This window comes from Dama dama, chromosome 20 (genome assembly GCF_033118175.1).
Source record: "Dama dama isolate Ldn47 chromosome 20, ASM3311817v1, whole genome shotgun sequence".
NCBI lineage: Eukaryota > Metazoa > Chordata > Mammalia > Artiodactyla > Cervidae > Dama > Dama dama.
This window is the reverse complement of record NC_083700.1, coordinates 51,295,604-51,309,087: the sequence shown is the minus strand read 5'-3', so window position 1 is coordinate 51,309,087 and position 13,484 is coordinate 51,295,604. Positions and strand designations below refer to the sequence as shown.

Genomic DNA, 13,484 nt, shown 5'->3' with positions numbered 1-13,484 from the left:
ATGCAGAGAGAAAGTGATCTATAACAAAGTTTTCCAGAACGCAACTGACTCTGCGTTAGTAAAAAGTCTGTATTCAAGATAGTTTCCCCAAAATAATCTAGCACAATTCTATGTAACTTTAAGCTTTACAGTAAAAAGTAGTCAAATGAATTGTTAAAATTAGCAACAGAAAAACAGCACCCTATGAGTTGAAATGAAAGTTCCTCATTGGAAAGCACATTTGGGGGGATGTTTTTTATACAAACAGCAACAAAAAAAAAAAAATCATACTTACCACTGCTTTCAAGCCGAAGATGGAATCTATTAGCCATAGGAGCCACCGTGTATGATGTTACTGGACTATAGCCATTGTCCAAAGCCCACTTGACCAGACTCCCTTGGGTTGAAGGAATGTCATCTCTTTTTGATTTGGTCATTATCATAGATCTTTCACTTTCTTTCCCAAAGCCAATACTATTAGGAGCCTGAAGATAATAATAAAATTTCACTCATGAGTCTATAAAATTAAACAGTGCCTTAATACCTGAAACAAATAGATTCTCTATTGTGTATAAGCAAACTATTTATTCTTTTGATCCCTACTTTCCTTGGGCTAAGAACACTAATGTGAAAACTTGTAACAGCAGATTAAGAAATATCTATTCATGCTGACTGGTCACATCATTTGGGTTGCTTATGTTGATACAAATAACATAATCATTTTTGTCATTAGTGGATAATCTAATTATCATAAGCATGATTAGCATGTCACTAGTGTTAATGTTTAAATTATTAACACACACATCAAATATGATACAAAACTTTTATTATTTTTATTTAAAATTATATATTAAGTATACAGAAATGTGTATGCTATATTATCTGAACATGCCTGTGTTCTGCTTTCTATGTTGTTGTTGTTATTTCTATGTTGATGCTAAGTCACATCCAACCCTTTTGCAATACCCGTCAGGCTCCTCTGTCCATGGGATATTCCTAGCAAGAATACTGAAGTGGGTTGCTATTTCCTTCTCCAGGGGATCTCCCCCACCCAGGGATCGAACCTGCATCTCCTGCATTGGCAGGTAGATTCTTTACTGCTGAGCCACCAAGGAACCCTCTACTTCCTATATCCTATAGTTAAACGAAAGAAGGCACAACCTAGTTACTTCACTGTGGAGACTATCCTATCTTTGTAAACTATGAATGCCACAGGGTGAAACAACCAAAGTCGATATTTCACTTATAACTTATGATCAATTTAGCAATCCTGTAACTATAGACATTTGCCAGTTCTATTAATGGAATATGGTTAGATTTTATGGTCTAAAATATTAATTAAGCCACCATGCCTCTAAGTACCAATACTTTTATCCCACAATACAAGTAACTCTTAAAATTAACTTTAATTTGGTAGTCAGTTAAAAATTAAAACTGAGTGACAGAAATCTTTCCAGGAAAGAATATTGAAGGACTCTGAGTAATAAGAACATGGAAGGTAAATTTCACATTACACTCTGATCCTACTGCAGTGATCTTCTCAGATGGTGAGGGAGCTGAATGCTGCAGGGAACAGCTAAAGGGAAGTCACCACATTTTCAACATCTGTTCCTACAGGGCTGGAAGGCCCTTCTAGCAAGTGGATTACGCCATTTCATGCCGTATAAAAATCACTTTAATTTCCATGCCCAATTATTTTCTTCTGCATACATGCAGCATTTTTCCTAAATTCCCCATTTGTTTCCCATTCTGTTTGCCCCTAACATGACTAAATATTAATCCTTTCCCACTATAAAACCATAGAAGATTCGTAGCCTCTAAGTTCTCTTGGCCTCTCTGGTTGTGGGATACTGGCTGAGGACACACATTTTCAATTCAAAGCTGAAAGAATCTCACCCAGTATATTTTTCTACTACCCGAAATGCTTATCAGATAAGCAAGTCACAATAATGCACGCAAAGGGACCAGAAAGAGCTTTAACCAAGTTCTGTACCCATTAGCAAAAAAAAAAAAAAAAAAAAAAACTCAGTTCCACAGATTTGGATTATTCTGCTCTTACTGGGGTTCAGAAAACATTCCTCAGGGAAAGGGAAAGAAGAAAGAGGAGAGGGAGAGGAGGAGGACGGAAGGAAACTAAAATAAAGTAAAGAAGGATCCAATTAGTTCCTAGACCTTGTTACTCATTGAGTCAACAGCAGTTTTTTCAGCACAGCTTCTTCCGGGCTTTCAAGGCAGCCTGTCGTTTTGATTGGCTGGAGTTGCAACACTGACCTAAACAATACTGCTTGGCCTCATCTGCCCTAGTCTTTCATGTTGTTGGACAGCTGAGAAAATACTGTATTTCCAGAATACTATCATCATAACTGCCACCTGTTCTTTTTGTAGCAATATGGAATGAGTTGTTTACACCTTTCCACATGAACACTAGGAGCTGTCAGCACAACTCATATTGATTACACCTCAGGATTTACAAGGCTAGAAATCTATCTATGCATTTGTAAAGCAACAAGGTTTGGGACAATGGCAGGCAAGTTGGTTCCCAGCAATGAATGGGTTCCTTATCCTGTATTTCTGGGAGTCCCCAGGCTCCCAAGGCCTCAGTATAGCTACTCCATTAGAGAGTATTCAAGGAGGTCTCAAATACCACCGCCATCTTTCCCAGCCATATCTTCATGAAGGACAATGAGTTAAGTAGAGTCTGGGTACCTTCCCCTCTCCCCACCATCCACACACCTGCATCAAAACTGCTGGTATCTGGGAGGGTGGGGGCTGAAGGAAAAGTTAGGCAGAGGGTGCAGTCCATATTCCCAATGGGATTAAAAAATATCTCTTCTAAGAATAAACTCACTATTTGCAAACTTTAAGCCCTGAGGCCCTATGAAATCATACAACAGAAAATTTCTAACAAGTTATCTCCATCTATTCTTTTATGTTTTGGAGTCTTTTCCAAAATGTGATTATGCATGGTCCATAAAGGCCCTGAATTAAAAGCCAGAGCTGGGCATGATGATGTAATATGGACACTTCTAGTAATCCCATCTGGCCCCAGCACAACCTTCTGTGTCTCTTTGGGCCATCCTGTCTTTTAGAGGGTTCATTCTGCCCACATCATATCACACACACACATACACACCCCACCTATGTTTAATGGTGTGCTTTTCTTTAAATTTGCCCCATCAAGTTCCACACAATTCCTTTAGTAGACATTTGTCTTCGTCTTCACTTTGTCAATTGTCCCTACAAACTCTTAAAGAATTGCTAATAGAAGGAAGATAGAAACCCACTCCCTACCACGATCTTTTATGGCAGGCACTGTGCTAAGTGCTTAATATGTGTTTTCTTATTTAATTCTACTCCAAAATGTAAGAAGTAGGCACTACTCTTTTCTAGAGAAGAGGAACCTGAGGCTCACAGAAGTTAAGTAGTACATGTAGCTGAGAACTCACCATGTGCAGGCAGTATGCTGACTGCTTTAGATGAAATAAATACCCAGGGCATACTTAACAAATATTTGTTGAATGAATGAATGGACTCTGCTAAACCTCACAAGAACTCTCAAGGTGAGTATTATCATTGTATACATTTCACAGGTAAGGAAACAGACTCAAAGTTCAATGAGATTGCCCAGGATCAACTGGGATAACAGCAATTGGAAATAGGATTTGAATCCAGACCTGGCTGGCCCCAAAGCCAGCACTCTCTCCACTCTACCTTTTTTATTAGCAGGTAACTTTCCGTCCCAGCACAGTCAGAACTCACATCTGAGACGGGAGTTAAAAAATCACAAAGCATGAAACTGATTGGGAGAATAAAAAGGAACATCGTGAAACATTACCTAATTGTTTAGTAATGTTGTCATGCATTGTCCAAAATTGGCCTGGAACAGGAGTACAGCCAAGGAGAGCAGTATAAACAGATCTTGCACTGAGATGAGCAATCTCTTTCTCTAGCCTCTCTGATTCATAGGAGAAGTGGGGACCTTTGGAGTGAACTCCAGGACTGCCCTGGACCAGGCACACATGCTCAGGGAGAGAAAGAGCCATCGAGGGGTCAGGGCCAAGAGAACATTTACACAAAAACTCCAGCAGGGAATTAAAGTGTACCGTATGTTTTTGCCTTTCAAAGCATGATTCCCTTTCCTGTTTTTGTTATTCTGAAATTAAAAACATTTGGCTGGTGTGCCAGGCAGCAAAGGCTGCAAACAGCCCAGGTCACCAACACTGCTCATGCCACGCCAGGGAAAGCAATCACAACAGCTCTGACTTTAGAAAATCACTGCTGGGCTTTGTGCTCAATACCAAATTGATGTATCACCACTACACATGATGATTTATTGGGATCCCCTAAAAGTTTAAAAAAAAAAAAAAACCCACAGGAACCAGAAATGATTACTTTAAAATTAAGATGTGTGTGCTCATGGCTTTACCCACTGCCTCTGGCAAATGCTCGTATAGGATGTCGCCTAGGGGACTGTTGGCTCTGTTCACTGTGTTGTCACATAGAAGGTGCCCTGAATGAACAATACCAATGCCAAAGGCATCCCTCTCCCAAAACATAAACCCACTGAAAACATAAACCCCACTCCAACTGATTCAGTGCAGGCACTGAAAGAAGAACTGGCCACAGTTTTTAAAAAAGACAACATACGGGGCAGGAATAGAGACGCAGATGTACAGAACAGACTTGTGGATACAGTAGGGGAAGGAGATGGTGGGATGAATTGCGAAAGTAGCACTGACACATATACACTACCAACAAGTAAGATAGATAGCTAGTGGGAAGTTTCCCTATAATACAGAGAGCTTAGCCCGGTGATCTGTGATGACCTAGAGGGGCGGAATGGCGGAGTGGAAGGGAGGCTCAAGGGGGAGGGGATGTAGGTATACTGGCGGCTAATTCATGTTGTTGTATGGCAGAAACCAACATTGTAAAGCAATTATCTTCCAATTTTTAAATTCTAATTTAAATTTAAATTTAATTTTAAAAAGATTTTTTAAGACAATGCACTAACATTTAAGCCCACAAAAAGAGATGCTAAAGATGTAATTGGGCTTCCCAGGTGGTGCTAGTGGTAAAGAACCCGCTTGCCAATGCAGGCGACATAAGAGACAAGGGTTTGATCTCTGGGTCAGGGAGATCCCCCAGAGGAGGGCATGGTAACCCACTCCAGTGTTCTTGCCTGGAGAATCCCATGGGCAGAGGGGCCTGGCGGTCTACTGTCCATAGGGTCCCAAAGAGTTGAACACCGCTGAAGCAACTTAGCATGCACGCATGCATGCAAAGAGGTAATTATCTTTTTAAAAATGAAGAAGGGGAATTCTTCTTTAACTTTTAATATAATTTGCTGCAATATTCTGTCAAATAGCTATCTCCCTAAATATACTTGGAAAAAATGTATTCCACCAAATTTCAACATTTAACTTTTCCAGAAGTGAGCTGCTGTCTGCCCATCATGCCACCCAGTTAAACTTCTTGCGTATATTTCCTTCATGAAATAGAATGCTTAGGAACAGGCTGGGGATACTTTTCCAGCATCATCTCACTAACCTGTGCACAGCTGTAGTTCTTTTATCAGGGTTTTATCCTTAGGAGCAAGCAAAAACACAAGCCAATACCAAGTATTTGTCTCGAAAAGAAAAATAAGCTGGAGTTAGCTCATTTCCCACATCCTTCATAAAGACCCAACCCTACAGTAAGAGTTGATATTCACAGCCATGACACTGGGGCCCCCACAGGATTCTCAGCCATGAAATACTTGTGCTCACTGTTTTATACTTACTAAGATTGGAAATCCCAGGGACAGAGGAACCTGGCAGGCTACAGTCCAAGGGGTCACAGAGTACGATACGACTTAGCAACTAAACAACAACAGAAAGAAGACTGGAAAGCACACTAATACATTTCAGGAATTTCACAAATGAGGCTCGTGGGATCCAGAGAGGTGAAGGGACTTGCCCAAGGTCACAGTTCATAAGTGGCAGAGTCTGAACTTGAATCCAGGTCTATACTGACCCCAAAAACCTTTTTTAACTACCACACAGCCTGTCCTTGACAGGAGAAGCCAAGGAGCAGCCTATTTTATAAAGTGAAAAATAACAGAGAAAAACTTCACAAAAATAACACATACAAACACAGCTTAAATTACCGCCATTCATCAAAACAAAGAAATGCTTAACCAACTTACAATAGCTTTCAGGTTTCCCTTAATATCGAAAGATTTGATCACCCAGTTGACAGACTTTTTGCATTTCAAGATCAGGATCAGATTTTTTACCACCTCAGGATCCTTCCGAGAAGGTCTTATGTCAATTATGATATCCACCTGGAAAGCACTGTGAGTGGAAAACAAAGGCAGAGTTAGGACCCAAATGCCAGAAAGTTGCAACTCCCCTCTTCCAAAGTCTTCATGTTTCCAGTGTCTGGCCAGTTGATTAAAAAGCTGGAGTGGATCCCAGGCAAATGACATGTGCAAAACAGATTGTTTAGTGCACACATAACAAAATGATTTTACATAACAATAGAAAAATACGGCTGTGGTTAATTAGCCACTAAACTTTTTCTCTTCACTGGGGGAAAAAAAAGGTGGTTACTTCATGTGGCCACTGTTTGAAACTGGACTTGAACCAACCAGAAGAGTTTACTTTTGAAGCAGAATTGTTGCTTCTTGAGGCTCAACACCTTTGATATGTAACATTCTAATTTGTTATATCCTCAAAATCCTTCAAACCAGGAGTGGGTGGCAATTTGATGAGTGGAGGGTGGCAGGGTGGATGCAAGAGGGAGGCAGTAAAAAAAAATTTAGAAAACTTCAGAATAAAATAAGAGGCAAAAGGCTAGAGCATTTCTTGACTTATATAAGGTTTGCTTAAGCCATTAACATTTGTTACAAAATCATATCTGCATTAACTTCCCCAAACTTCTGGAGATAGCTATTAAAATAAAAAAAACAGATGGTCAACCAAGTGATTATTGGAAAATTAATGAACACAATCCAAACTTCTAAGAATCCAGTACAAAAGAGAATTCTTACCAAATAATAACATCTCTGGCATTCTGGATTTAGAGGAAAGTCTTTATTTCCATCTTGGTTTTACACACATGGAAAGCAAAAAATGAGTGATATATAGTACTCAAATGAAGCCTTAGGCCTAATACCTAAGTATACATACTTCTATTGCTTCTATTCCCATTCCCTTTTAATTTTCCACAATTCTTCACATGGGACAAAATTTCCATTTTCAGTCTTACCAAAACCAATCTGTAGTTTATTCACTTTTGAAATCAAAGTTTGATTAGAATTTTAACTGCAAAATCCTTCTATAATATAAATTAACAGTTTAATTCACTAGTCCCTATGAAATGCAAGTGAGAGTGGGAGAAAGGCCTACTTTCTCCCTTTTCCTTCTTACATAAATTCCCTAATCATTCTTGATAAAGAGAGTTAAATTTCCAGTCCTGGGCAGGATGCTGAGGGTTGCAAGGATTCAGCAAGTATCTAATAGCTCTCTGATGTGTCTCCATAAAGGGCGACTCCTCTGACACACATACACACACTCACTCACACATACACAGTCACACGCAGCTTCAAACAGTTAGGAGCGCCTAAACTGCTCTGAGGACACTACAAACAGAGATTTGTTAAAAAATATACATATTGTTAAAACGATAACTATGCTAATAAGGCACACTTTGTAATTTTCTTATCAGGGATAACCTCACTCATAGGTGATAATAATGGAGTAAGGGTGTCTGTTCTATAACTAGTACAGTCCATCTTCTGTGTCTCCAGGTTCCACATTTGCAGATTTAACCAACCACAGGTGGAAAATATTGAGGGAAAAAATTCCAGGAAATTCCAAAAAGTAAAATTTGAATTTGCTCCTTGTAGGCAACTATTTACATAGCATTTATATTGTATTTAATATAAGCACAAGCTGGATGAAGCACAAGCTGGAGTCAAGATTGCTGGGAGAAATGTCAATAACCTCAGATATGTAGATGACACTACCCTTATGGCAGAAAGTGAAGAAGAACTAAAGAGCCTCTTGATGAAGGTGAAAGAGGAGAGTGAAAAAGTTGGCTTAAAACTCAACATTAAAAAAAATAAGATCATGGCATCTGGTCCCATCACTCCATGGCAAATAGATGGGGAAACAATGGAAACAGTGACAGATTTTATTTTCTTGGGCTCCAAAATCACTGCAGATGGTGATTGCAGCCATGAAATTAAAAGACATTTGCTCCTTGGAAGAACAGCTATGACCAACCTAGACAGCATATTAAAAAGCAGAGACACTGTTTTGCCAACAAAGGTCGGTATAGTGCAAGCTGTGATTTTTTCCAGTAGTCTTGTATGGATGTGAGAGTTGGACCATAAAGAGGGCTGAGTGCCAAAGAATTGATGCTTTTGAACTGTGGTGTTGGAGAAGACTTTCAAGAGTCCCTTGGACTCCAAGGAGATCAAACCAGTCAATTCTAAAGGAAATCAAACCTGATTATTCATTGGAAGGACTGATGCTGAAGCTGAAACTCCAATACTTTGGCCACCTGATATGAAGAGTCGACCCATTAGAAAAGACCTGATACTGGGAAAGATTGAAGGCAGGAGGAGAAGGGGATGACAGAGGATGAGATGGTTGGATGGCATCACTGACTCAATGGACATGAGTTTGAGCAAGCTCTGGGAGATGGTGAAGGACAGGGAAGCCTGGTTTGCTTCAGTCCATGGTCACAAAGAGTCAGTCACGACTGAGCAACTGCACAACAACAAATATTGTATTTACAACTAATTAGATAGTATTTACATTATAATAGGTATGATAAGTAATCTAGAGACAATTTAAAGTATACAGGAGAATGCATGTAGGTTATATGCAAATATTATGCCATTTTTATAAAAGATTTGAGCATCTATGGATTTTGGTATCCAAGGGGGATCTGAAGACAGTCTCCTGCCAATACCAATGGATGACTATACCAAGAAGTTCAGATTATGCTTCAGAACTCATCTGGGATATATGGAATCTAGAGAGAAATCAGAAAATATAATATGACCCTGGTACCTTTATTGCTTTCTTCAAAGATTCTGTGAATATCACCCAAAGTATGAGTCACTCCCTCCCTCTCACACGAGGGAGGGCTGAGCCTCTCTCTGCCTCAAGTCAGAATCATGTCAAGTCACATCATGTCTGTTTTTATCTCTTGGTTCAGAAAATACACACATACTCACACTCACTCACCTGTAGGGGTTAGAGTTGGGGGTGATTAACTCAATGATATGTACTTCCTTATCCTGGGGCTGGCTGGACATCACACACCCTTCTGCAGCTTTGGGCTGAAGGTACTCAGCAAGATAATTGAGGGAGAGAAAATTCTTCCCTATGTTGCACGTGGGAGGGAACACTTGATCTGAAAGTAAAAAAAAAAAAAAAAAAAAAAAGAAACACACACAATGAGCTATGTGGTAACCAGACTCAAAGGACAGAAGGTAAGGGGGACCCTGGGCAAGTGCAGGACACAGGGACCTCAAGCTTCTGCCCTGAAATGCTTCCTCTGTGGTCATCAGTGGGCTCCTACTGACCAACTCTAGTGGCTCTTCTGGTCTAAATCCTCTCCCTTCCTGTTTTCTCTGATTCTGCTTTGTCCTCACCCATTTCCTCTGACCTGTCTTTCAGTCTCTCACGGGCTCTTCCTCTGCTCATCCTTTAAACATCTGTGGTCCTCAATCTTTAGTGCACATCAGAAGCCACCTGTGTGGACTCCACCCTGGAGAGTCCAACTCAGATCTAGGTGGGACCTAGAAGGCTTTCGTTTTGAAAAGCTCCACAGTTAACCCTGATATAAACCAAGGCTAAGAATATCAGTTCCTTCCTCAACTCTTTTTACTTCATCTTCTTCCTAGATGATCTCAATCACTCCCACAGCTTCAACTTATACCTAGACCATGACTCCTAAGCTGCACGCCACGGTCATCTGCCTACCAAGCACCTCCCACCTAAAAACCCAACAGCTATGTCACTCAGCATACTCAACAATGAATCCAATGACCTATCTATCCTATCCCCAAGGATGCTCCTCTTTGGATATTTGCTATTTCAATTAACAGAAGAACCAGAAACCTAGATACTTCTCTGGCCCACGCTGTAGAAGTAATCATTCCTTCATATTCCTTCCTCAGAGTCATTTATACTCTAAAGACTGTTAGAGTGAGGGCAGACTTCCACCCTTTCTCATAATCTTGACCCAGACCCCGAACGTTTATATGGCACTTTACAGTTTACAAGGTGCTTTCACAAACATTATCTCATTGTGAACATTGAGGACTGTTCATCACCTCCACCAGGGAAAGTGATGCACTTACGAAGAGTCCTAAGATACTCCCCCAAAGCACATGCTGCTTACGCAGCACCATGGCTGATAGGATTTCCATCGAGCGGCTTAAATGTTTAAACAGAACTTGAAACTACTGGCAGTGTGACAGCTGGGACCAGTGTCAAGGAAGTTCTAGGTGCAGCAAGCTTTTTTCAGAAGGGGTAATTAATCAGAGACCTGGCACTTTAATGAAACAGACTTCTGCCTTTTTCATTTAATGGACAGGATGCCAGGGTTCAAATTCATATGCAAGTCTCACTTAGCAGTGAGACCTCAGCCCAGGAGTTCCCCAGATTGGGTTGATACTGCCCACCCAACTGTGCAACGCCCTCTGTGCTGAAGTCTACAACACACATCGTGGCATTCTGGCTCCGGGCACCAGGGCATCCCCCACTGTCACCCCTAGAACAGGGGGGGCCAGGGGAGTTCACAGGGCCCCTGCTTAAAGGTTCACTTCAAGAAAGTGTTGGCTGTGCATTCTGTATTCTTCCCTAAAGAACCCCCTTAAAGAGGCCCAGGCTCTGCTGACTCTGGCTGCTGGAGCAGCACCCCCTCCACATCTGCTAAGGGTTTTGCCAGATGAGCAGAAGAGGAATGCACACCCTGCAGCTGCAGCCCTGCGAGCGCCTCCCCCAGATCACAGGACAGAAAGTGCTATTGGGGTGGCAAGGCTGAACCTTCATCAAGCGTCAGAGGAGGGAGGCATGGGCCAGGGACAGGCCCGGCTGCAACTCAAGAGACAAGGACCTCCTCCTGGGACTCTGGCCTGTATTCCTAGTTCACAGATGAGCCTGGGGTGCATCTGGCACGTGGCATAGGTTTTCGGAATTAACAAATACTGGTGTGAGATTTGAGACAAGTAACAAAAAGCTCACCCACACTGTGACTCTCCAAAGCCACCAGGAAAGGTTTAATTGTTTAAAAGTTGCTGCTATTAAGGGCTTAAGTCCCAGATGCCATTGTAACTAAGTTGAGTAAGCTGATCACTTTTTGTTATGTGTGCATGCGTGTATGTGGTTTTTTTTTTTGCCCCCAAATGACCTTCTGCATGCCTGGCATCAAAACTTATACCAACTGCCAAGCAGAGAGGAAACCACAAAGGGGAATCCCCGGGTAGAAACCTGGCAAGTTTGGGGGAGGGGGGAAGTCACATGCTTATTTGTATTTTAGGAAAGGATTGACAAACCACTGTGAGAGCTAGAATAACATACTCGAAGAACCTGAGAGGTAATGTAAAGACCTCATTTTCCTGCTATGGAAACTGAGGCTCTGGTGGTAGGTAAATCAGAATGTTGCTCGAAGCCTCGCAGATAATAAGCCCAGCTGGGATAAGAACTGAAAGCCCTTAGTTCTTTCACTCTAAGCATATAGGTCAGAGCAGTAGTTCTCAAACTTTACCAAGTAATAGAAGCACCACGGGCTTCCCAGGTAGTACAGTGGTAAAGAATCTACCTGCATTGCTAGAGACACAGGAGACGGAGGTTCGATCCCTGGGTCAGGAAGATCCCCTGGAGGAGGAAGTGGCAACACTCCACTGTTTCTGCTGGGAAAATCCCATGGACAGAGGAGCCTGGCTTCAGTTCATAGGGTTGTAAAGAGTCAGACACAACTGAGTGACTGAGCACTCAGAATCACTCTAGAGTGCCTGCTAAAACACAGATGGCTGGACCCTACCACCAGAGTTTTTAAGTCAATTGGTCTGGGGTGGGCCCGAGAACCAGCATTTCTAAAAGTTCCCAGGTGATGAGGATGCTGCTAGGATGGGGACCACACTTTGTATAGAACAAGAAGAGGCCCATGGCCTAGGATCCCTAACTCAGCTGGGTAGAGACAGGTCAGGTTCTGGGAAACCGGCAGATGAGGTCTGCTCAGCAGAGTCTAATCCTTGGTGATAGACAACAGAGCCTTGTGGTCCACCAACCTAGCCAAGGACCCTCACTTCCCCAACTGCTCCTCTCCATGATGTGGGTCAGTATTACACCTGACTGGTGTCTGTAGTCAAGTTTTAGGATCTCCAAAGGTGTTGACAAGAAGTTAAAGTTTTCACTGGGCAGGACACAAGGTCCTTAAAGTTCTTCCCTGGTCCACTGTGCAGCCTTGGGGAAATCATGGAACCCCTCACTCTTCTTCATTGAAGATCATGCCCTCTTAAGAGAACAGAATAGAGCCCAACCTTCTACATGTTACCATAACACATGTTCTTATTCTAACAAATTCCAGGGAGGTAATCAATATCTACTCAAAATGCATTAGAATCCTACTTCAAAAAGAGACAGTGGTCAGGGCTTAGAACCTTTATTAAAAGAGACTTTTTGTTTTGTCCCAGTGGGGCTTGACCTCTATGATTAGCGACCTGAATACCATGAGAGTTTAATAACAAACTTCAAGTTTTTGAAACTTGCTCTCCTTTAAACTCCTCCTCCCTCTATTCAACTAAACAAGCCTTTTCATCTAGGTAACCTACTTTTATGTTTGTTGTTGTTGTTCAGTCGCTAAGCCATGTCTGACTCCTTGTGACTTCATGGACTGCAGCGTGCCAGGCTCCTACCTCCTGGAGTTTGCTCAGATTCATGTCTACTGAGTCAGTGATACTATCTAACCATCTTATCCTCTGCTTCTCTCTTCTCATTTTGCCTTCAATATTTCCCATCATCTCACTGGGCTAAGACTTAAAATGCATCGTAGGGCAATAAGCATTAGACTCAAAGGTCAGAAAACCTGAGTTTGAGTTCTAGTTTTGTCACTTGCTAATAATAATGTGGATTTGAGCAAGTTAGCTTAACCCTCCATTGACCCCTCTGCAAAATGGTCGAAATAATGGTTTCCTCCTAGGATTACTGGCAGGGTTAAATGAGGGTGCATGTAGAAATCCCCTGATACAGCCTCTGCGCACAGCACACACTCAACATCAGTGTCCTGAATCTATCAAACATCCCAGATCCGGAAAAGGGCTGGGAATAAGCATTCAGTAACTTACTCATGCTTCCACACAGTCTATGATAGAGGAGACAACTGCTGTAGAATTCAGAAGAAAGCAGATGGACCCAGAGGACCTGAAGCGCCATTTTCACAAAATCACCTGACTGAAACAAGGGCCCATTCACAAGAGTTGTTATTTCTAGTAACTTATTTGG

At 41.7% G+C, this 13,484-nt stretch overlaps 1 protein-coding gene across 3 annotated transcripts in view; it reads right to left on the bottom strand.

The window, feature by feature from the left end:
* TGFBR3 (transforming growth factor beta receptor 3) overlaps nt 1-13,484 on the bottom strand; it is a 193,838-nt gene that overhangs the window by 37,076 nt on the left and 143,278 nt on the right. For all 3 annotated transcript variants that reach the window (XM_061121401.1, XM_061121399.1, XM_061121400.1), the window contains exons 6-8: nt 9,219-9,387; nt 6,164-6,311; nt 275-464 (exon numbers count right to left, since the gene is read on the bottom strand). In XM_061121401.1, the coding sequence (XP_060977384.1) occupies nt 275-464; nt 6,164-6,311; nt 9,219-9,387 (507 nt within the window). The remainder of the gene's footprint in view (nt 1-274; nt 465-6,163; nt 6,312-9,218; nt 9,388-13,484) is intronic.